The 26,219-nt window shown below is 38.0% G+C and overlaps 1 protein-coding gene across 3 annotated transcripts in view; it reads left to right on the top strand.

Annotated features, from left to right (window-relative positions):
* LOC125838816 (uncharacterized) overlaps window positions 1–26,219 on the top strand; it is a 70,193-nt gene that overhangs the window by 10,531 nt on the left and 33,443 nt on the right. For all 3 annotated transcript variants that reach the window (XR_007443613.1, XM_049517844.1, XM_049517845.1), the window contains 6 exons: window positions 4,198–4,622; window positions 10,578–10,701; window positions 12,835–12,930; window positions 13,056–13,127; window positions 15,807–15,944; window positions 25,938–26,091. Coding sequence is in view for 2 of the 3 variants with exons in the window: in XM_049517844.1 (XP_049373801.1) it covers window positions 4,198–4,622; window positions 10,578–10,701; window positions 12,835–12,930; window positions 13,056–13,127; window positions 15,807–15,944; window positions 25,938–26,091 (1,009 nt within the window). In the remaining variant the exon portion in view is untranslated. The remainder of the gene's footprint in view (window positions 1–4,197; window positions 4,623–10,577; window positions 10,702–12,834; window positions 12,931–13,055; window positions 13,128–15,806; window positions 15,945–25,937; window positions 26,092–26,219) is intronic.

Genomic DNA, 26,219 nt, shown 5'->3' with positions numbered 1-26,219 from the left:
TTTACAACATTCTAACACTCCTTAAGTCGGTTCACACAAATCATTTTGAAAAAAATTAGGGGTAGGGGAAGGGGATATGGGGTAGAGGATTACAAGGCAGGGAATCAGATTTTCACCAACAAGGTGAAAGTTTAGGTAGGCAACCATATGAACTACTAAGATTCCCCGTTTCATACAAATCATATGTACCAAATTTGCTACATATATAACATGTTCCGAGACTGGCAAGGAATTTAGTAAATATCTACAATCTGATTAATTGACCTCATGAACTTTGTGACAATGTCTCATGAGATGATCTTTCTTTGGGGAAATGATAATCATTTTCTATTTCTTCGGTAATTTGATGTAATGTGAGGCTCCTGTTACATTACATCATGACTTCCATAAAGGAGAGACAAATCATGGATGTTGCTCTCGTAGCTAGTGAATGTGTGAATTCTAAACTAAGAGGAGATGATCCAGGCATAATGTATAAGCTTGACTTAGAAAAGGCATATGATCATGTCAACAGGAAGTTTCTCCAAAACATCCCCAGTCAGATGGGCTTTAGAGAGTGGCTGAAATAGATTGTTTTTTGTGTCAAAACTGTTAGATTCTCTATTTTGATAAATGGAGAACCTGTGGTTTTTTTTTTGCTCAGGCAGGGTGACCCTCTCTGACCCTTTTTGTTTATAATAGCTATGGAAGGTTTTAACAACATGACGAGGATAGCCATTCAGAATAGGTGGTTGACAGGTTTTAAGTTGAGCAACATAGAAGGTGTGGACATGGAAATCTGCCATCTTTTCTATGCAGATGATACATATGTAGAGAACAGATCAGCCTCATTAGAATGATTCTTTTTATTTTTGAAGCAGTTTCAAGCTTATGTGATTTTGAGGAAAACCATTTTGTTAACTATTAAGGAAGTAGCATAGATGCAGGGAATGTCCAAATTTGGGGTGCAGAACATACCAACTACCAACTGTAACTGTTTATTTGGGCATGGCTTTGAGTAACAAACACAAGGACTTGATGATATGGGATGGGATAATTTTTTTTTTTTTTTGATGACAAGGGAAACCCACAGCCGCTACCCTTTGGGTGCGCACAGGGTAAAACCACCGCTCCTATGCAATAGCTCGCAAACCACATAGGAGAAAAGGAATGGGATAATTAAAAAGACACAAATTAGCAACATGGAAGACACAATATTTGTCATTAGGGGGCTGACTTACACTGATGAATTTTGTGTAAGATACATTGCCAACCTGTATTATGTCCTTATTTCCTATCCCTACTGAAGGACTGAACAAGCTAGATAAATTGAGAAGGGATTTTGACAAAGGGCTACACTTGGTCAAATGGGAAATAGTCCAGCTCAACAAGATCTCAGGGGGAGTTGGACTTAAGGAACTTGGAAGTTCAGAATGACTATTTATTGATGAAGTGGTTTTGGAGGTATGTGGAGGAAGAAGAAGCATTATAGAAGGAAGTGATACAAAACAAATATGGGCAAAGTAGTCATTGGTGTACAAATACAGTCACCAACACCTATGAAGTCTCAGTTTGGAATCAGGAATCTTTGGCCTAAATTTTCTTTTAATATTAGCTATAAGTTGGGAATGGCAGTAGAATCTTTTTTCTGGGAAGATGCTTGATTGGACCGTCAACACTGATGACTTCCTATCCAGATTTATTTTCTTTCTGCAGTCAACCTGAGGCTATAGTGGCAGATAATTGGCCCATTCAAGGATGGTAGATCACCTTCAGAAGGTATCTGAATGATTGGTAAGTGAACAGGTTGGCACTACTCTTGTAAGAAATCGGCAGCTTCAAAGGCACAGGTCCAACTCCTGACACAATCAGATGGAAAATGCAACTGATGGGATCTTCTCAGTGAACAGAATTCATAAAGATAATGTGAGGGAGCAATCAGGATGTGAAACAGGGACTTGGGAGCAGATCTGGAAAAGCGTAGCACCTTCTAAGGTTAAATGTTTCTCTTGGTTGGTGACTAGGAAGGCTTGTCTCACTGAGGAAGCTTTGAAAAAGAAGGGATTCCAAATTGTGTCCAAATGTTTTCTATGTAATGAGGCAGAAGAGACCAATAGTCACCTTTTCCTACATTGTAAAGTAACTTCACAGATTTGGTCTTTGTTCATGAGCTTAACAGGAATCAGATGGACAATGCGGAACATACTGCTGATCTTATGAGTTGCTGGATTAGAATATGGGGAAGAAAAAGTCAGAAGAAGTGGTGGAGAATAGTCTCAGCATGTATTTGATGGACAGTGTGGAAAGAAAGAAATAGTAGATGTTTTGAGGATAGGTTTGATTCCATTCAGAAAGTGAAGTGGAATGGCATTGTATACTTTTATTTTTGGTGTACAGAAAATAATCTAGAGGATGTAGAACAGTTAGTTGATTTGTTAGGTTCTCCGTAAATACTCTCTGTTTTTCTTTTCTTTGGTCCTGAAACTTTTTGGAGGTCTCCAACATGTCCTTAATGCTGAGGAGTACAACATTACCGATTTTCAGAAAAGATCATCTATCGTAGGAGTAGTTTGGCTCACCAAAATTTGGTCACACACTATATCAAGATCAAGCCTAATAAGTGTCAACTGAAAACATCTTCTGACATTGCTCCAATTGTTTGTAATACTTGTAGTAGCGGTGTCAATACCAGTAGTAGTGGGCATCAATTCATTAAACTCTTCAATAGCTGCCTGAACCTGTCCAAGATGGGTAGATACATATAATCAATTGCTGCTTTTCTAAGGTTATTCAACAATAAAAGGTTAGTCGGGAATTCAGATTATAAAAGTGAGAGATGTCATTTGTGTATAAACCACGATCCTTTCTCCAAACTGAAAAACAAGTTTGGAAAGGACAAAGCAGAGGTATGCACTTTGAATCAAATAGACTTCCACACCAGGCATAATTGAGCATCAGTCTTTTCCCTTTTCTCCTAACTTTTTTCATCAATATCCTCATACTGTTTAATTAATTGATCTAGAATGCCTTGTCCCTTACACCATAATTGAACTGATAAAAACCAAGATAAGTAGTTCATATTACCTATCAAGGGTTTTGTGGGGATTGAATGGTTCGGGTTGCTGGAAGCTATGATTTTATAACCAAAAGCATTTGGTTCGTGTGACATTGTGATGTATCCAGGGAACTTCAACAATTATATCAAATCTTTAAGAAGCAACCTCAAATCAGTAGTAGGAGACAGTTTACAGAGTATTATAATCATCCCAAGTGCTGGAAGTATAGCAAGAACTGTAAAAAAAGATAGGATTGTTAGAATAAAGAGAAACTTGCCGGACAGCAATTGCCTGGTCAGGAAAATGGTTGGTATGCATTGATACCTGGATGGGTAGGTTTGGATTGAGGAGGTGAGTCCCAGGGGAGAAAATAGCTTGCTGAAAAGTTGCTGGGAGGCTTGTCTCATGTTGGTGCATGATTAGATCTCATTGGAAGATTTTCCCTTTTGCTCCCATATGTAATGTGACAATGTGGCATCTGGGTTCTACTCGCCCGAGTATCGCGTTTCTATCTATGCTGTTGGTTGTTGTGCAACACTCTCTTAAGGAAAAACAGGCTTAAAATAGTGGCCAGAAAATTAACATGATGATTTCTTCCTGACATCACTTGTAGATACATAGTGACTAATATTTCATAAACGCTCTGATACTATGTGAGAAAGAAGAGAGAATAGAGAACACTGCTTGATTATATTTTCTCCAGCTATTTGGATTTAAATAGTTAAGTTTAGATGTTCTAAGATAGGGACAAGAATCAAAGAACACATAATTACATGAAGTAATTGATCCTATACTATAACTACAAGATTCTAGAATAGATACAAGATTTTAACATAAATTATGTCTTAATTTATTAATTCCGGAGATTGATAAGTTTGGAAGAAGTATTTTGGAGAAGGTAACAAAGCTAGTCTTAGTAATATCTTTCTTCCAATTGAGAGAAAGTGGGAGTGAAAACAACTTCCATTAAATGATTTGTGATATTATTGCAACAACAGAAATTTATTTATTTTTGTGTGGCTGTGGCTGTGGTTTGATTTTTGATTTCTAAATTTGGAGGAAGGATTTTTGAAGTTTGCTATATTTGTCTTGCCCCTTCCATTTCTTGTAATCAGTCCTTGTTTTACTTACAACAAAGGGATGTTTTTCCATGCAATCACAGATATTGATGGTGAACATTATTATCTCTCTTCTGCATATGGATGGTCTCTCTCTCAATTTGACACCTTGTGCTTCATCAAGCACCTCATCTGAGTCATCCAATATCTCTAAGGAGCAACAATTTGAGGATGCAGCTCAAGATGGACAAAATAAGACCGTTGTAATGTTAATAGGGCAACTGTTGAATATTTTACGGCAGTATCTACCATCTTCAAACTCAGAGAAGGAAAATAATTGGGAAGTAAACGTATCTGCTGGTATTAAAGAAGCCATAGAATGGAGAATTATGAATGCGAAAAGATCTATTGAGGATTGGGAATGGCGTTTGTCAATTTTGCAGTGCCTTCTGCCATTCTCGGAAAGACAGTGGAGATGGAGGGAGGCTCTTACTATTCTACGTGCAGCCCCATCGAAGCTGCTAAACCTGTAAGTATTGGTGTTTCTACATCGCCAATTTGATGCATATCATTTTGAAATGTCCTTTTTTCTGGACAACTGAGTCAAAAACCTTAAAAATGGCTGTTCCAGTTGTCCTCACTGTATTCCTTCTCTTACTTCATCAATTTGAATATTCGGGATACCTTATAAAATATCTCTGAAAGAGTGGGATTATCTGAAATTTTACTAATACCTAGAAGTATTTATGGTGGAAAACTGCTCTTTTTGAATTTGCATAGTCAACCTGTATCTCTTGTTTACTGGCTAGTTCTATCTCTTGTTGTATTTATAGTTCTTTGTGAGCCTGAATTGTATTTAATCTTAAATGTTTTTCCTTTCATGTAATGGTTAAATGTTTTAATTTATGCCATACCTTTGGAATCCTGGTTTCAATTTCACATCAATGACTTGCCTTCATTCCTTTGATGCTCTAGGGAATTAAGTCAGGTATAGTTGAACTGAACTGCTTGATTTTAAGATGGGTGATAAGCAGCTGTATCCGTATCAAGCCTACCATCTCTTCTCACAAAAGCATATTCTTCCTAATACCCATATTCTTAGCATGACGGATATTGAATAAACGGACGACCGATGCAGAATTAACATTTCAGTGTAGGGTTGCATCGTCCCGGTGATACATTGACCATATTGCCTTAGCTTTTTGTCGTGATCCAAATCAGGATCGAGCTAACCATCTATCTCATATAACCATGTAAACTCAATAATCTAATGTTAAATAATTATATCATTTAAAGCATACATGAAGTACCCTTAGAGTCTTTTGTTGACAAAATGCTCTCAGACACTCTTTTTGAGGACCTTCTCTCTCCTTCCCTCTAGGAGGGGATAGCTCCTTTCCTGATATCCTTCCACCGGCAATCTCTTTCTTCCTCTCTTGACAAAATGCTCCCAGACACTCTTTTTGAGGACCTTCTCTCTCTTTCCCTCTAGGAGGGGATAACTCCTTTCCTGATATCCTTCCACCAGCAATCTCTTTTTTCCTCTCTTTTCTCAGGCAACCACCTTCTGCGGTAGTCTACCTTCTCCTTTTCATGAGATCTTCCTCATATTATATTCTGCATTTTTAGAATGGGGGGGAACAAGATCTATTTATTTTTTTGATGACCGTGGTGTCTGGGCCAGCTCTCGTGCACCTAGACTTATTCCATGGGATACCTGCCACCTCCCACCTCCCTCCTCCCACCAACAACATGTACCAGCTAACTCTGTCCACCAAAGCTAGGACAGATGGGAAGAATCACCTAGTGTTTTTGCCTTCGTTGAGTTTTGAACCTGAGACCTCAGGATTCTCAACCACTTCATTGACCACTAGGTCACACCCTTGGGTGCAGAAAAAGATCTATTTTATGCTGGGTTTTAAGTCTGTGTGGTTTGAATGGGTGGAAAGAAGTCGTAAGATGATGATGAGATCGACCATGAGTAATAAGATCATGGAATGGATCTGCCTCACTTTTAAAGAAGCCTCAAGAGACAATAAGAAAGTCGTCAGCAGATGGAAAACCACAAAGCAGGATTCAGAGCACTTCTTTTTCCAGAAAGCATAACGAGCATGGGATATATATGAGCAGTGTGTCCTTAAATGGAGGGGGAGGATCAGTCCTAATTATTCCTGAATCAGCATTAAATGCATGACATCGTTTTTAAGATACGGAATTTTATTAAATGCTCCAAAAATTGACAGAGGCTGTCCTTCCGAGACTTACTGAGGCCAAGAACCTTCAAATAGCAGAGCTGAAAAACAACAAAGGTAAAATTGACATTTCTGAAACAACTGATGCTCTGGAGGATGGGCTTTTAAAGAGATGTCTAGTGGGGAGTTTTGGAGAAGAGGCACATGAAAGACCCACACTTGCTTTTAAAGAGATGTCTAGTGGGGAGTTTTGGAGAAGAGGCACATGAAAGACCCACACTGGCAGACTTAAGGTTTAAAGAGATGGTCATCAACAAGTTGGAGAGATATATTTGGGGTGAACATCTATGAGATGCATGGAGATGTTTTAATTCGAATTCCTGAATAGATACATGGTTGAGAAAATTCTTCAAGGGCAATGGTTCTGGAAAAAGCTCAGACTTCAACTAGAATGGTGGAACCCTATGGAGGGGAGCACCTCGAACTCCATTTGAGTCGAGGAAACTTGGATTAAATCAGTTAGAATTCTTCTCTATTTGTGGCACAATTTTTTTTTCTCTAGATTTTGGAGAATTTTGTGGGGGTTGGGTGGGCACATAAGAAAAAAACAGAACTCAAAAACCATTTAAAATGGGCGAGAATTCTGGTTCTAAATGATGGAAGAAACTTTCGGAGGGAGCCAGGGAGTGTCGATAACTCTAAGTGGAATCACTTACAACATTCCAATTTGACCAGAAAGCAAACCAAGATTTGAAATGACACCAGATTTAGTTGAGGGTGTCACTGGAAAAGACGATGCATATGAGTTTCCAGTACAAGCTATCTCCAGTGGACAAAAAGGGATTACTTCTGCGAAGTACATAAATCCCATGTTTATAGGGATTCTACTGACAAGTACCATGTAGGGTGTACTTCTTCAATAGATGGAAGGCTGTGTAGAGAAATGGCACGCGAGGGGCATAGGGTTCTTATAAATGAGGGCAACAAGCTGGCCAGTACCATGAGCCTGATTGGGGTCATCTTTTATTGATTCACTTGGGCCTGATTTAGCGGCCCATATGATTTTTAAGGACTTTGAAGGCTCAAATTCATCAGCTTATTTCTGCGATGCTTCCTTCGAAATTTCCGAATCTTCCCAATACAGACTGCATCACATGCGAAGATACAAAGTGCGGTAGATCCGAACTGTTTTGCAAAAGCAGTGGCAACCATTGTAGATGGTCCAAATTGGGTAACTCGACATAGATAGTTGCGACAGAAACTGCAGTAGAGCATGATGATAAGAGCAGGGTAATTGAAAAAGGTCGATTGATTTTGCCAAACAAAATTCAGTCATCTCTGTAGAAAATTGGGAAGAAGAAGAGGCATTGCCACTTCTTATTGAGCATGAACAAGCCATTCTAGAAGTCTGGGTTCCACAAAATATGATCAAATCAGTGTTATCAAAAGCAAACAAGCATATAAAAGCTCTGAGGTCTATTGGGACTTTAAGCGCTTAGCACAAATAAAACATGGGTTTTAATTGATAAAAAATGCAAAGGGAGAAAACAAAATACAAATATATATGTTTAGTTCAAGACTAATAATTATAAGCATGAATGACAAATATATGAACAAAGAAATTGATTCTTTTTAATGATAAAGTGAAAAATCAATTGTTTAGGGTCACCTCTTCGGAAGAGGCTCATTGGCAAGGAAAGTATGCTTCAGAACCTTGATGACGACACTGAAACACACATTAATCGAGGGGAAGCGCCCAACACATTTTGAGCTTCACTTTAGGGCTTAAGTGCGCCTTTGTCAGCGCTAGATCAAATTAAGCAAAATGTTAGTGGCAAATTTCCTGGGTCATGAGAGGTGGTTTTGGAACTTCATTACAATTAATAAATGCAGACAAGCTAGAAGGTTGAAATCTGATAGTGTGTGTAAGAAGGCCAGATTCAAATGGGAACAAAAATAAAAAGATTAGTTTCTTCTGATGTTAAATTCAAGAGTAATGGAAACAAAATGTTACACCCCAACTTAGGGACGCAAGTGGTACTTGGTGCGACTCTTGACCTCGAGCTGATCCTTCTTGGACAACTAAGCTGTAAGCGTAATACCAACCACAAAATCAAGAAAACAAAAAAGTATATCTCGGCTTAAAAATAAGCCAGCGGCCGACAAGGCCCCCTGTCAACATAACATGTGGTAAACTCAGTGAATCCCAACAATTTATATAGAACAAAAACTAAATCCTGTGCAGGCCATCAAAGTCACCAAGCTGTCTATAATCAATTAATGCTATGCGTGCCAGTGAGGCCACCATGATATCTAGAAATATATAACCTGAACACATATATACATATACGATCAAGGCCGACAAGCCGCTGTGCTAAAATGACAAAACAACAAGGCCAACATTGCCGACAACGCACATCTACACAATCCCAAGTTTGCAACCCTCTAAGAGTAATATACTTAGCCTAGACAGGTCCCCGACCTACCCATTAGCTATACATAACAAAAGACTAACAAACCTCTTGATCTAACAACTCTAGAAAAAGTGGAGCTGACCAATCTGCTGGAACTCAGCCACACTACTTAGGAAACCTGTGTACCTGTTTGTCGAGACCTACAGGCATGAATGCAGCTCCCCTAAGCAACGGGGCGTCAATACGAAATAACGTACGATGCATGAAAGACAACAAAATAATTCAACAAGTATCATAATATACCGAAAGTAACCAGGTAGGCGAGTCAAAAATAATCTGTGTGAACTGACCTGCCCCTGAATCTAATCATACAAAAAATAATCAACAATAACCTACCCGGTCCCCTATAAGCTCGACAAGTACAAAAAACAAACGATACAACCTACCAGGGCCTGTATAAGCTCCACAGATACAATCCAATAAATATACCCTTATTGGTAATGCTCTAGCCCCATATGTAATCACTACATCTCAATATTTTTCCTAAGCTTTAAGGGAACATGTTGAAAGAAGGAAATAGCCTAACATACCTTTTTTTTGATGATTCCACGCTGTAAGCTCATCTCTACCCGCACACCCACGACACTACTACAATGGTAAGCTCAATCGACAAACAAGAGCAAGAATTACTACGACAATCCGACAATCGGTACAAATTTCCACCGTAAATTACTATTCGGGGTCTAAGGTAGCTGTAAACCGCTAAAAGATGGTTCTTACCAGTTAAACACACTCGAAACATTGCCACAAACTCAATACACAGCTAAAACCATGTTGCCACAACACCTACTGAGATACACCACATAATCGATGGGGTAAATTATACCACGATGCTCACTACGTAGAGAAACTTTCGTTAAGCTTCCGAGCTAAGAACATCAACATCCATGGAGAGTCTCTGGGTTTTATTTCTGATTTTCTCTGGTTTTGGGCGAAAAATTTGGGATTAAAATGAAGGAGATGAGGTTGAAGTCCCACCGACCTAGGGGCCCATTTACATTCCTGCTTGCACAGTCTTGCAGAAACGTGAAAATGCCAGATTGATACTTGATAGTTTCATCTATGAAATAGATATACAACTATTGCAAGAAAAAAAACCATATTCTTGCAATATAAAGGTGTATTCCCAAATGATAATAAGTCTATGTATTGTGTTTTTACTAATGGAATTCTTTAAAAAGAATGTTTACAAAATTAACAAAAGGATATGGTAAATTAGTCAGATTGTGATATAGATATCAAAATAAGGGAATCAAGCGTAATATTATAAACCCCAAGGGAGGTTAGTGTTATAGAACCAAACCTTATTTAATGTTTTGAGTTAGATATTTAGATTCTTTGACATGTCATTTTGCCATTATCATTACATTTAGAACCCAAGTTAAGTGGGTATTCCAAATTCAGGTATTGGAATAGTTTGCATCCTAAAATTCATTATAGCATTTAGCAGTCCTAGGAAAGACAGAAGTGGACTTAGGATTTTGAGTTTATAGATCTTGATTTTACTTAAGATAGTCTACGGGGTTATACATATACAGTGGTTCTTAAGAAATTTCGGGGTCTAGATCAAAGCTATTGGTTTCTGCCAATCTTGTAAGTAGAACTTTAGTTCTTCCCCTGAGGAAAGAGTTACATGGTAGATATCTGATGCATCACAACTTTGATTCCATTGCATTCCTGTAGTATGTGTAAATCAAAACTATATGTTTAAGTGTTACATTAGGTTATCAAACTACCCATTAATCTGCACTCTTACTACCAATAGATATTCGGCCAATTTTTAATTCAAGCAATATCTTTTCTATTGTGTTAATGCAGCTGTATGCAAAAGGCAAAGTATGATATTGGAGAAGAGGCTGTCAACCGCTTCTCTTTGCCTCCAGAAGACAAAGCTACACTAGAGCTAGCTGAATGGGTAGATAGTGCCTTTGGAAGAGCATCTGTATGTTCCTTATCTGCTGATTGTGTGTCTGTAAATTGATATTCTGTGCAGAACTTCTATGTCTTTTACACATATTTTCTAATGTCTCCCCAAAATGTTTGTGTTAATTAAGCAAGTTGGAACACCCAAGGGTGTTGGCATAGTCATCAATGAAGTGAGTTGAGAATAATGAGGTCTCATGTTGGCATAGTCATCAATGAAGTGAGTTGAGAATAATGAGGTCTCATGTTAAATTATTCCTGGCCGAGGAAAAAAATAGTAGGTGATTCTTCCAATCTGTCCAAGCCTTGGCCAATAGAGTTATCCGGTATCTGTGCTGGTGGGAGATAGTAGGTATCTCTTGGAATTAGTCGAGGTGCACGTAAGTTGACTCGGACACAAGGATTATAATTTTTTTTTAAGCAAGTTGATGCTGGGCTTCCTTTTAAGACCACCTTACTAAAACTGATGCTAAATTGACCAATGTGTGATTATGAGATCCGAAGGTTTTCGTATCTGTCAAGCAGGTTATTCTCCAACAATGTTATAGCAGTTTACAGTACAAGGACCCATTCAGAATTTGATTCTTGCAATATTGTGCTTTCTTTAAGCTGTTTTCCTTTGCACCAAAAATTAAAAGTTTTCGATTGCGTAGGTTTAAGGGGGCTCCGGTGTCTTTTTTTCTTTGGAATATGCTTTAAAGATAGTGCCCACCTAGTGTATTACATACAGAGAGAAATAACGAGCGTTTGAAGAGAGAAAACAATTTTATTAAGATTAGAAGACTACTTATGTTTTATAAATTTTTTGAGCATGTATGAGTTCCCTAATAACTTAATCATTTAGATGAGCTAATCACGGTTTAGTTTATTATCGCTGCCACCTTTCACAAAAATGAACTGCCATGTACTTGGCCTATGAAAAGAATTAGTCCGGCATGTGAGGAGGCATTGGAAATGTAGTTTAATGGAAGTGTACCCTCTCTAATGGCATTAACGGTTAGATGAGGTGATTACACAATTCAATTATTATTATCACTGTCATCATCATTACTATTTGACAGCCATTACAGCCACAGAAAAAGCACTTCAATTCTAAACTAGTTGGTTGGCTCTATGAATGCTCAATATCTGCTCCGCTCCTTTTAGGCCCATTCTTTCAAGATGTCAGGTATTTTACTGACAAATGCTAAAGAGAATTGATCTATGCTAGTTTCGGTTCAGTTGTTTCAAGACTACATATTCTTTTGTGACCAACAACAGTGTACATGTATCATAAGTTTCCCATGTTGGATTCCAAGGATCTGACGTTTCTTTATTTTTTAAAAGTTTTTCCATGCCGGATCTGATGTGAATCCAGGAAGTGATGCTTTCACTCAATTTCAATAATCTGCATGAATTATTTATCACCAGTCTTCTTTTGTTTAAAAAAATAATGAACAGGGACTTATCAGTTCTGTGAGCTTAAGATTCTTGATATGATATGCTCTTCATGTGGTGGGAATCTTTTAAGATCCTAAAGTTCAGAGTTAAAAGGATTGACTATGCTTTTCAACTTGGATAATGGGTTATGGGTGTTAAAATGTGTAGTCATCTTATCTATTTTTTGTTAGAGAGTGCACAATTTTGTTTATTTAATTATGTCTTCAACACGCCGCCTCACCTGCGACCTAGTTTTATTTAATGGTTCATGCATGTGGAAATTCTTTTATACATTGGGTAGCAGTGAGACTCGAACTCACGACTTTTGCTTTGCCTGGATACCAAAGTTGAGTTGTGTGACCATCTCATCTAAAAACTTAAGTTGGTATAGAAAATACATTTTTATTTATCATGACTAGTGCTTCATATGGTTCCTGAAGCAGCTGCAATATTAACTGCAACAACACTCCGGTAAACTACTGACCAATGTGGATAAATATCAATTCAATAAGGATTCTTTACAATATCAAGACTTCCTATTTTATCTTCAATTGCGGAAACATTTGTTTTGATACAATCCTCCGCTCAGATAATCCTATTTAATTTTGTCATGGTGTTAGTGTGTTTGTTGAATGAGGATGGTTGTCAACTAAGTGGATTTATTTTATGCGTAATTGAGACAACTTTCAACTTGTAGACATTTTAAAAATATATTTGTCACTTTTTTTGTAAGGTTGAAGATGCTGTTTGCCGTGCTGCTGATGGAACCTCTCCGGTCCAAGAATTGGATTTCTCTTCTTTACGTGCTCAGCTAGGTCCTCTACCAGCTGTAAGACATCCTGTCCCTCTTCTCGGTCTCTTTCCCCCCATTTTCATGTTTTTATGCATGTCAGCATGCCTACTCGTTTTTCATGGATGAAGTTGTACGCTGATATGTTTGCCTTTTCTTTTAAGATTCTCCTGTGCATTGATATAGCTGCAACTTCTGCAAAATCTTCAAGCATATCCTGTAAGCTTTTAAGTCAGGTATGTACCACAACTGTGCTTAGTATTGCATAGTACAATTCATTTCAGTTCTACGATTGCTTTTATTCTAGTTTGGTCATCATTTCTATGTCTTTGCTGTTTCTTATTTCTTGGTTGGGGTTGACCTCCTTGCTAATCCATGATGATTATAAAGTATCTTTCCAAGTGGACATAACCCGATTCACCAATGACTCATGTTGTCTGGTGATCCTTTATCTTTTTATTTTTTGAAATAGGTAACTTTGTATTCACACAAAAGAACTCATCAAGAAGCTGATGAGGAGGGATTTACAAACCCCCAGGCAGTGTTATCAAAGGCGAAAAGCGCAAAAAAGCTCTAAGGTCCGTAGGGGCTTTAAGCGCAAAAAAGCTCTAAGGTCCGTAGGGGCTTTAAGCGCAAAGCGCAAATAAAGTGTGGGCTTTAATGAAAAAGGCGCAAAGGGAGAAAAAATTACAAATGTATATGTTTAGTTCAAGACTAATAATTATAAACATGAATGACAAATGTATGACCAAAGAAGATGAAAAAAGATTATGATAAAATGAAATATCAATTGTTTAGTGTCACTTCTTCATAAGAGGCTCACTGACAAGGAAAAGTTTGTCTTAGAACCTTGATGACGACACTGAAGCACACATAAAGCGAGGCAAAGCGCTCAACGCGTTTTGAGCCTCGCTTCAGGGCTTAAGCGCACCTTTGATAACTCAGCCTCCAGGGGGTGCCATCATTCTCAAAATCCAAAACAAACTTTCAAAAATTTACAATTGGCCTATAAACTCCACTAAGCTATCTACTTCCCCCACTAAATCTTGCATACACCAAAAATACAAAAGACTAAGACATCTCATCTTGATCATCTGTGAGCTACTAACCTTTCCTTCATAACATCTCATTCCTTTTGTTAGAATAGTAATAGGTATATACAATCCTACTTAGAATAGAAATAGGAATAGTAATAGGAATAATATATAGTTTCCTACTTAGAAAATGATTGTATTGCAGTGTCCTAGTTGGAAAAGGTGTCTATTGTAGTGTCTATAAATAGGGACTCTCTGTAATAATGTAGACAACAATAATTCAATAATATTTTTTTCCTATATTTCTCACATGGTATCAGGGCCATGGTTCAATAATGGAGCCAGGTTAGAGATGGGTGTTCATCTTGGCGGGTGTAGTTCTAGCCGCAACCTTTTTGACAATAATGAAATTTTTTGTTGGAGATAATTTTTTTAAAAAAAGCGAATAAATGGTGAAATATTCATGTCAAGCGCATTTGTTTCACCACACGACACATGATTGGTTATGACGTTTTAGGACATAATTAATTTCACTTTTAAATGGTTTGGGGGGGTGGTGGTCATAGGACCTCCATGAAGTATAACTGTGTAGTTGAGAATCCGGTAATAGGTTGGGGGGTCATTTGACTATTTTCTCTTATTAATTCTCATATATTCAAATGCAACTCTCCAGTGCTTAATTTTTTATCTTATTTTGTTATAGCTCTTTGTTATTTTTCTCCTCTAATCACTTTATTATCGAGTCGAGGGTCTAGCAGATACAACCTCTCTATCCAAGGTAGGTTTAAGGTCTGCGTACAACCTACCCTCCCCAGACCTCACTTTATGGGATTATGCACTGGAAATATTAGATCTTAGTTAGGCGATCCTTTTTAGTAAGGTAAATTTTATTGATGTGTGGCATTACATGGAATGTACTCAAATCAGAAAGTCGAGTTTTATTGAGTTGAAGTACAATATCATTCTTGTCTTCAAAAATTCTAGTGTTCCATTCTTCCAATTAACCCGGATTATGGCTGCAGGAATGTTGTACCAGATGGGAAGGAGTGGTTTAGTAATTCCATTTCTTTGCCATGCAAGCAGAAACTCCGAAAAAGATCTCGTCATACACCAATTAATACCCAAAATGTTGAATGCCAAATTCCACAGTTGACTAGAGATTTTGCAATGGATGAAGAGATGGTTGATCTCTTCTGCTTCTTCCTCACAAAAAATGCATCTATTACGAAAATGGGTGCTCTCTCCCTCATAAGTTATCAAGGATAATGCATTTTCCATTAGCCACAATCCGAACAAAATATTTGACCTTGTAAGGTGCTTTGCCGTTCCAAATGGTCTTCCAAGCTCAGATAAACGGAAGGGTTGGGGACTAATGAGGTTAGGATATCATCTTTTTATGGAGAAGACTCCTCTGGGATGTAAATCCCAGTTGGAGTGGTCGGGTTTGGGGTAAAACAGGGGGGGTGGGGGGTGTTGAAGCATGTGTAAGTAACCATCAATCTACGTTTCCTTTTAAAAGAGATAAACCAGTCTTGAAAATTCCTGATATCTGAGATGGTAGCCCTCAGTAGTGTGGTGCAGTTTTAGACTAGGAATACAATCTCCCAGTCATTAAGATTCCTTCTGACTAAGATTATGTGGGTGATCCTTTTAAACTAAGAATGCAAAAAACTAGTTCTGTGTGGATTGTTAAGACTCATGTATAAAGGCTTCTGCCCCAACTGGAGGCCTGGATGTCGACTCAATCTCCAGCTAGTCTTTGATATCTACCTCTATTGAAATGAATAAACATTTATATTCCCATGTTCTCCACATTCCTGTTTCTAGTTGAAATTAAGAGCTTATCCTGTTATGGTTACAATTCAACTTGGGTGCATGCAGGCACAAATTATGTTGTCAGAGATTTACCCTGGTAATTCCCCTAAAATTGGGTCAACCTACTGGGATCAGATTCGTGAAGTAGCAGTTATATCTGTAATCAAGCGCGTCCTTAAGCGTCTACAGGAACAACTGGAACAGGTGAGTGGGGTTGCATTAGGTGATGAACTCTTGATTCCTCGATTTACTTGTATTGTTAATTATAATCTTGGTTCAAGTATGGTTTGTGCTATATGGCTAAGTTTCCCTTTGGTAAAATGCCATTTTCCCCTTATTTTCAGTCATGTATTTTCTCAGCACGTTAAAGTACGTAGTAACGCTTAGTATTTTTCTACTTGATATCTTACTTCTCTATAGATCTTATTACATGTTTGTCTCTATGATCCCATACCATAATTCCGTGCGAATAAATTCTCTAATTGATGGAAAAAATGCTTTGGCTACAAGATTCAAGTACTGCAAATTAACAGTAGTTGTTACTTGTTACTGTTGGATGTTAGAAGTAAGTATATCTCTTTTTGTTTATATCTTTTTCTTGCCTCTCTTTCCTTTTCTTTTTGGCGTATAATAACAAGGAAATATTAATGTTTGAGAAAGTTATATATGATATGCACCTTCAATTTTCCTCTGGATAATCCTTCCTGCTTGGGTTTTGACCACCAAAAACAGAGTCCTGTTTAGATAAAAGCAAGAAACTTGGCATTTCTTTCTTATAAAAATAAATAAATAAATAAATAAACGATGCCAGAAATTTGATAGAAGAAGTTGGAGAGCTGCCTTCTAATGTAGAGTAGGAAAGGCAAAAGATCAAAAATCATAAATACTTCCAACTCTCAGTCCAGTTCTTACCAAAGCTTCTTGAAATTCCTGAACAAAGAATTACAGGAAGTGGTTGAGAACCCTGAGGTCTCAGCTTCAAAACTTAGCGGAGACAGAAAAACACTAGGTGATTCTTCCCATTTGTCCTAGCCTTGGTGGACAAAGTTACTTGGTACCTGTTGCTGATGGGAGGTGGCAGGTATCCCATGGAATTAGTCGAGGTGCGCGAAAGCTGGCCCGGACACCAAGGTCATAAAAAAATAAAAATTACAGGAAAGCCACTTTATCTTAGCAACATGCTAGTAAGATATATCGGTTAGAAGGCTGTAGCCCGATGTTACGATTAGTACATGAGAATTGCTAGCAGGCGTTTAAAAAATAACCGCCTTGTTTGCTTAGATGGATTCACATTCATAGTTGAGAATTTATCCATACGATGCTAAAACAGCTCTCGCAAATGATAAAGAAATATTCAGTGGTATTACTTTACCAAAAAATATATTCAGTGATATTACAACAATTACCATTTTCAAAAATATTCAGTGATATTAATTCAAAATTCTTATCGGATATAACATAATGATTCGCTGGTGGATGAAACTTCCATTGTTTCATATTAGAGACTGGAGACGAGGCTTACAGGCAGTTGAGAATGGACAGAAACCCAAAAGCAGTAGATCTAGGACTGTCTCCAAGAGGCATTCCTAAATAAGTGAGGCAATCTTGAAATAGAAAAAATCTGAGAGAAACAAGAGACAATGTGACTCTCTCATGAGTCTCATCAATACTTAGGTCTGCTAATCCTATCTTCAACCTGTTAATTTCAAGACTGGCATTATATCTATATAATGTACATGTGAAAGAGAAATATTACTTGGAAAATTAACTTTTACTGGTCAGCTAATGCCACTTGCACCACCAAAAGATTTTCCTTTTTCATTCTAAAAACAAAATATTTGGTGGTGTGCCTGAGTTGCATTAGCCATTAGCTCATGGTCATAACTGTATTCTTGTGGCCATTCTTTTTTAGACAGACATAGATCCTCCCAGATTATGCTATGTCTCTCCTTTGATTGTGGAGGATTTGACCTTCCTCATTATCTCACTGAATTACCTTCAGTGTACACAGAGGGATTAGACAGGGGGATCATAGCAATGGAGGGTCTACAAAATATGTTAAATATTGCTAAAATGGGAAGATGGATGCAGGGATTTGAAGTTGCCAAAGACAGTGGGAGCAGTTCAGAGATCACCCATCTTCGATATGCTGATGAAACTTGTCAATACTGAGGTTGATATTGGTTTATTTTGAAGCCATTTCTGGTCTACATATAAACTGGTATAAGAGTTACCTTTTTCCAATTAATTTGGTCTCCAATATGGAGCACCTATCACAGATTCTGGGAGGAGTGGTGGGCAGATTGCCATCTATACATCTTGGAGCAAAGTCATGATCCATAGATATCTGGAACCCAGTTTTGGAGAATTGTCTAGATGGAGATCACAATATTTTTCATTGGGAGGTAGACTAACTTTGATAAACTCTGTCCTAGATGCTCTACCAACTCACATGTTGTTCCTACTTCATATACCTCAGGAAGTGGTTCAAAGGTTGGATAAAATCAGGGGACGTTTTCTGTGGCAAGGCAACAAGGAGAAGAAAGGCTACCACCTGGTCAAATGGAAGAATATTAACAGAAGCAAAAGGCAAGGTGGATTAGGCATCAAGAACCAAGTGCCAGAGCAAAGCTCTTAAGGTGCAATGCTATGGATCTACCCACAGAAGGCTCAAGCTTTATGGTGTAATGTCATAAAGAACAAATATGGGGAGCTGGACAATTGGGCAACTAAAGAAGTCACTACCCCTTATGGTGTTAGTCTTTGGAGATCCGTCAGCTCTTCTGGCCATTCCTTAAAAGTCAATCTACTATCAAGGTTCACAATGGCAACAAGACTCGTTTTTTTAGACAAATGGATGGGTCCTGATAGTTTACAAGGCTTATTTCCTGACATTTTTCTTCTACAATTGCTGAAATGTGGACACAACTAGGCTGGTATTTGGTCTTCAGAAAACATTTAAATGATTGGGGACGGAATTGTACAAGTTGTTGGAGAACTTTCAAGGACTACAGAGAGGAGAGGATTGCTTCTGGTGGAATGGGCATAGCAAGGGCATATATAAGGTGAAAGAGGGATACACGCTGACAAACCAAACTAGAGCTCAAATTATTAAGTGGGCTTGGAAGCACATATGGAAAGCCAAAGTGCCACACAAAGTGGCATGTTCCACTTGACTTTTTATTAAAGAGGCTGTTTTGACTCCCGACAATGTGACAAAGTGGGGAATTCCACTGTGTAACATATGTCCTTTATGTGGAAAGGATGCTGAGACAGTTAGACATCTACCTACACTGTAATGTGATAGTAACCAGAAGTACAGAACTGAAGAAATAGAACAAAGCAAGTAGCTTTACTGGCAATAGTTTGTGCAAGTATCTTAAACACAATTAAACCAATAAAGTTGTCCGTATGGAGAGGGACAAGACTCCAGAAAATAGTAGTTTTGATTCTTAATTACATAATACAAATAACTATCCCTAATTACATATATATAGAGAACATAAAAGGATAAGACCGACACTATAAACTACAAACTAGGAATTATAAACTACAAACTAGGAATAATAACGGCTAGACCAACTGCTGTAGCAAGTCAAGGGAACAGTTGCAAGACAACTGCTGTAGCAGTTATTCATCCAGAATTCAACTCTTTATTCTTTTGTCGATATTTTCTTCTAAAGTTCGTTTTGAGAGGTTGGTTGGTATCAGTGCACACCCCCCCAAAAAAGAAGAAGAAAAGATGCCTTGTCCTCAAGGCAGAACAAAGGAAATTGAACAGCAAGCAAGTCATATTCTTCCCAACTAGCCTCTTCAATAGGTCGACGCCGCCATTGAATAAGTAATTCCAACTCCTGACTTTTTCACCCAACGATGCAATAAAACTTTTTCAGGTTCCACCATCAATTCCAATTCACCCGATAGTGGTAAGGGTGGAGGGGAAGCAATATCAGCACAACCATGAGCTGGACGAAGCAGTGAGACATGAAGAATAGGATATACCTTGTATGTTTCAGGAAGCTGCAATTCATAAGAAACAGGACCAACTTGGTGAACAATTTTGTATGGTCCAAAATATCGAGGTGAAAGCTTCTCATTAAGACGTTTGGCTAAACTCTTCTGCCGATAAGGTCGCAAACGAAGGAAAACAGCATCACCCACATTAAAAGACAAGTCACGCCGCTTGGAATCAGCTTGAAACTTCATTCTGGATTGGGCCTTCATGAGATTGGAATGTAGTACCTCTAACATTTGATCTCGTTCCACGAGCTGCTGTTCAAGTTCAGCAATTTTAGTTCCTCCATGAACAAAGGGATGCAAGAGTGGTGGTTCTCTCCCATACACAATATGGAAAGGAGTCATGTTGGCTGAAGAATGGTATCCACTGTTGAAAGAATATTCTGCCCAAGATAGATATTGAAGCCATGATTTGGGCTTGTCATGAGCAAAACAACGTAAGTAAGTTTCAAGGCATCGATTGACCACCTCTGGTTGACCGTCAGATTGGGGATGATAGGAAGTAGTACCCATACGGAGACGAGTGCGACTAAGGCGAAAAAGTTCCTGCCAAAAAACACTTGTGAAGACAACATCACGATCTGAAAGAATGGAGCGAGGTAAACCATGCAACCTGACAATTTCCTTACAAAAAACCCCAATCACTGTTTTAGCAGTAAAGGGATGAGATAAAGCAAGAAAATGGCTGTATTTGCTAAACCTGTCAACCACCACAAGAATAGTATCAAAGCCATTAGAAGGAGGAAGCCCAACAATTAAATGAAGGGAGATATCCTCCCAAATTCTGTTAGGAACGGGTAAAGGTTGTAAGAGACCAGCTGGAGCTAATGTTTCATATTTATGTTGCTGGCATATCAAACAATTCTGGACAAACAACTTAACATCATGCTTCAAACAAGGCCAGCAAAAAATTGCAGTTACCCTTTTGAGAGTTTTCAAGTAACCTCCGTGCCCTCCTGTTGGAGAATCATGTGACTCTACTAAAATCTTGGCTTTGAGTTCAGGATAATCAGGAATAACCAGCCGAGATTTGTAGTAAAGATGGTTAGTAGACAACGAGAAATCAGGATGAATTGACGGATCAGAAGAAAGTTGATCTCGAATCTACTTTAGTATATGGATCAACTTCAATTGCTTCTATCAAATCACTGAAATCTAATGGAATAGGCATCACCAAAGAAAAAAAATCAGCATGTTAAGGGCGATGAGATAAGGCATCAACTCCGTTGTTTTCACTTCCTGACTTATAGACAATAGAAATCAAAAGGCAATAATTTAAATAACAAGCGTTGTTGTTCAACAGTAGTCACCCGCTGATGCAAGAGATACTTTAGGCTACAATAGTCAGTAGTGACAATGAAATGCCGACCCAAAAGATAATGCTTCCATTTTTGCAATGCAAGGACCAAAGCCAACAATTCACGATCATAAGTAGATTTAATGCGACTAGAAAAGGACAATCCCTTACTGAAATAGGCTACTGGATGACACTGTTGCAGTAAAATAGCCCCAACTCCATCAGATGGAGCATCACACTCAACTGTAAACTGTTGAGTGAAATCTGGAAGACGAAGCACTGGTACTGATGTCAAGATCCTCTTTAAGATTTTGGAAAATCTACTCTACTTTTGCATGCCAGGTAAAAGCATCTTTCTTGGTCAATTCTGTTAAAGGACGAGCAATGATCCCATAGTTCTTAACAAAGCGCCTATAATAATTTGTGAGACCTAAGAAACCGCGAAGTTCCTTGACATTCTTTGGAACAGGCCATTCCAGCACCGTAGATATTTTTTCAGAATCCACGGCTACTCCATCTTGAGAAATCACATGACCCAGAAAACCAACTTGGTGTTGACCAAATAAACATTTCTTTGGATTAGCAAAAAAAGAATTGACAGAAAGAAGATGGAGGACTGTTTGAAGGTGTTGTTGGTGTGTTTGAGGGTCAGGACTATAGATTAGAATATCGTCAAAGAACACTAAGACAAATTTTCAAAGGTATGGCCTGAAAAGATCATTCATGGCGCCTTGAAATGAGGATGGCGCATTGGTGAGTCCAAAAGGCATTATGAGAAACTCATAACGGCCTGAATGTGTGCGAAAGGCAGTTTTATAGCCATCATCAGGTTGGACACGAATTTGATGGTATCCTGAACGAAGATCAATTTTTGAAAAAATTGTGGCCCCATGTAATTCATCTAACAACTCATCGATATTTGGAATGGGCTATTTGTCCGGGACAATGATTTTGTTTAGGCTACGGTAATCCACACAAAACCGCCAAGAGTTATCTTTCTTTTTAACTAGCAAAATGGGACTAGCAAAGGGACTTGAACTAGGGCGAATGAAACCATATTCTAATAAAGCTGCAACTTGGTTCTCAATTTCAGTTTTTTGACCATGTGGGTAACAATAAGGTCTGATGTTTAGAGGTTTAGAATTTGGTAGCAGAGGAATAGCATGAGAATGTGCTCTAAATGGTGGAAGAGATGTTGGTTTAGAAAACACAAATTGGAATTCATCTAAAAAGGTTTGGATTGGATAACCTGGAATTTCTGATACCATGTTAAAAGATTGGAGTGAAACCGTGGCTGAATCTGTCGATCTCACGCCTTGCAATTTGTAACGCTTCTCTTGCCAATTGAAAATTATGAACATATCCTTCCAGTTAGCTTGAATCGTATTGAGAGAAGCTAACCATTTGATACCAAAAACCAAATCAGCCCCTCCAATTGCAAAAAAGGGTAGTAATCCTGAGTGATAGTAATGCCCGCCAATTGAATTTGAAGATTCCGACAAATTTTATTGCAGCGTATGATGTCCCCCATTCCCTATTTGCACACCAAATGTTGGAACTATTTCTACTTGTAAATTATGCTCCTCCATAATGGAATCAGACACAAAATTATGTGTGGAACCACTATCCACAAGTATTAAAACCTTTTTATTGTTGATCTCACCTTGAAGCTTCATTGTAGCACCAACTGATTACCCAAAAATGGCATGGAAGGAAATTTCAGCTAGGTCAGTTTCTTGAGGGTTATCACCAACTACTGCATTGACCTCGTCAACCTCTCCAATTGACCTTCTCTGGTAATCTCCATGAGAGATAATTTTGTAGATTTGCATCTATGACTGGGTGCAAATTTCTCATGGCAACGAAAGCAAAGTCCTTGTGCCATAAGATTTCTCCTCTCGGTATCCCATGCTCACATTTGAAGAGATTGTGAAGCGGCTGGGTTGGAAGAAACACTGCTGCGTAAATTGTGATTTGCAGATGAAGAATTGTTCTGGGTGTTTCTAAAAGAATTCAATGGATTTTGTATCATGGGTTTATTGTTGGGGTCCAATTAAGCACTCGATTGCTGCGAGTTGGGCCTAATTTATTTTCAAATTCAAGTGCCATACTCATAACCGTGTAAACTGTTCTAGGTTTGTGAATCCTAACAGCAGATTTAAGTTCCTCTTTCAACCTATTCAGGAACACGCCTAAAAGACAATGATCTGGCCAATTTGTAACCCTAGATGAACATTTTGCAAATTCTTGACGATTCCCTTGCCTGAATGTTACAAAGGTGCTCGTCGGGATTTTGAAACTCTGCAGGACCATAATTTTTCTGCAATGCTTTAATAAGTTCTTTCTAATAAAGCAAAGTTCGGTCACGATTTATCCAAGAGAAGAGATTCAGAGCATCCCCTTCCAAATACATCGCCGCGATGTCAACTTTATGTTTCTCTTGAGTTTGATAGTAGCAGAAATATTTTTCTGCTTTCAAAATTCATCCTCTGGAATCGCCCCTCCAAATCTAGGGAATTCCATCTGTGTATGGCCTTCGGGGAGGATTTTTTGGCCAAGATGGACTATCAATGTCTTCTTCCTCTTCTTGTCAAACAGACTTTCCTTTATTACGGTTTCTATGACTGGATTCTTCTTGTTGAGTGCAACTAGTCTGAGCTTTCAATGTTGCAACATCTGCTGCCAGGGTGTCAATCGTATTTAACTTTGATGCTACGACAGATAATTGTTGGGCAAGAGATTCAACATTGGGAACGCCTTCTTGGGAATTAGACAATCTGGTATTGACCATGTTGGATTGATCTGCTCTGATACCAAAACTGATAGTAACCAGAAGTAGAGAACCGAAGAAATAGAACAAAGCAAGTAGATTTACTGGCAATAGTTTGTGCAAGTATCTTAAATACAATTATACCAATAAAGTTGTCCGTATGGAGAGGTCAAGACTCCATTAAATAGTAGTTTTGATTATTAATTACATAATACAAATAACTAATCCTAATTACATATATATAGAGAACATACAGGATAAGACTGACACTGACACTGTTTAACTACAAACTAGGAATAATAACTGCTAGACCAACTGCTGTAGCAAATCAAGGGAACAGCTGTAGCAGCTGTTTGTCCAGAATTCAACTCTTTATTCTTTTGTCGATATTTTCTTCTGAAGTACGTCTTGAGAGGTGGATTGGTATCATAATGTCACTAACCAACTGTGGCAAATTTTCCTCAATCTTAGAGGCATCTCATTGATAATGCCGAGTAAGATTTGATGATCCTTTTTTAGTTGGGAGGAGGCTGTATTTTGAGCTAGAAACAGAGATAAATGGAGGATTATTCCTGCCTGCATTTGGGGGACTCTTTGGGAGAGGGGAATGACAGATTTTTGAAAACAGGATCAACAATGTGCATGAGATTAAACTTGAATGTATTTGTTGTTCTGCTTTTGGTGTACAAATATTTACCCTTATGAGATTGAGTCAAATCTAGATGTTTTAGGGTCCATCTAGAGTTAGGATCATTATTTTGGAAGGTTTTTTTTTTAACCTTCTTCTATTGTAAATATGGTTCTTCTAGTATTACCAAAGTACTAATATAAATACAAATGTTACCAGATTCATAAAAAACCAACACTAGTTAATCGAAGATACAAGGGAAAACAACGGAAGAGCCTACACAAATCAAGGAAATTATTGATTTCTACCCGAAGTTGTACACAAAAATAGTAAACTGGAGACCTTCCTGCAATCTCGTTGACAACCCAATCATTTATGAAGAGGAAAATGAGGCCTTACAATGAATTTTTTTTTTATGAGAAAGAGGTCTTTGCATGTATGTAAATGTGTGTAATTGATAAAGTCCCCGACTCTGATGGTTTCGTTCTTGGTTTTTTCATCAAATGATGGGAAGTAGTGAAACAAGACATCATGGACACAATGCATAATTTCCGTACACATGGAATTTTGAGAAAAGCTACAATGCCGCATATATATCCTTGATACCAAATAAGAAAGGATCAAAGGAGTTAAAAGATTTCAGACCCATAAGTTTGATAGACAACCCTTACCCCATAGGAAAACTATGAACTTGGAAACAAAGAAAGCCACAAAAGATATATTTTCCAGAGAAACCCCATGTTCTACCTAAATCTAAAGAATTAAGTGTTGGAAACATAATGGAACAATGGGAACAAGAAAAAGACAATTCAGTGGAATTCTCAAATGAAAAAGGGAAAGGGAGAAAAAGGAGAAGTAGTGGATTATCAAATGGTTATGCTGTGAATTATGGTAAATAAATCAGGAATAACCATTCTCAAGAATAGACCAAGGTGTTACACTCTATAATCCTCATAAACTTAGATTTTTCTTACCTTTGGATGAATTCAAACCCTTCCCTAGGGCCATAATTACATTCGCTAAGATCTAGGAATTGAACTACAAAAGTAGGAAATTTGATTGCTCACCTTTACGAAGATTCCTGATGAAAAAGTGATGAAATATGCCCTAGATCGCCCTTTCTCTTCTCCAAAATGTTCTTGGGCGGTTTGAGGATTTTTCTACTTTTACTACGGCCCAATCGTCCCCCCCACCATCCCGCTATAGCAGACTGGACCGACCTTTCTTTTGGCCAATTTTTTTCACAATTAATTCACCTGTAACGACGGGACGAGTCGTTACATTAGTAGAATAGATAACTGGTTTATTTTGTCCTTTTTGGGTTTTTAAAAAGTAGAATTGAAGGAGATATTGCAAAGAAAGGAGAAAATAGATAAATATAAATACTCGTCACTAGATGGTTCTATGTCACCTTTTCTATTCCCATCTTTTTATTGATATGTAGATTACCAAGTTGATTAATGGAACAACTGTCAACAATTTCAGGATAAGCCTTCAGCTCTTCAAGACATTTTAACTGGAGAAATGATCCTTTTATCCTCAAAGGATCTTCAGCGCCAAGGACATAAGGAGCGTGCACTAGCTATGCTGCATCAAATGATTGAAGATGCTCATATGGGGAAGAGACAGTTTCTTAGCGGTTTGTTTTTGCTTTTTGATCCTCTCTTTTTACATCTATTGTTTGTAGTTGTAAGTTTTGCAGGTTGGGGAATTAAAATAAAATGGTGATGCTATCTTAGTGTTTCTCTCCCTTCATTTTCTTCATCT

Source organism: Solanum verrucosum, unplaced genomic scaffold, assembly GCF_900185275.1.
Source record: "Solanum verrucosum unplaced genomic scaffold, falcon-dt-bn FXZP01000182.1, whole genome shotgun sequence".
Lineage (NCBI taxonomy): Eukaryota > Viridiplantae > Streptophyta > Magnoliopsida > Solanales > Solanaceae > Solanum > Solanum verrucosum.
The sequence above is the reverse complement of the archived record's forward strand: the minus strand, read 5'-3'. Positions and strand labels throughout refer to the sequence as shown.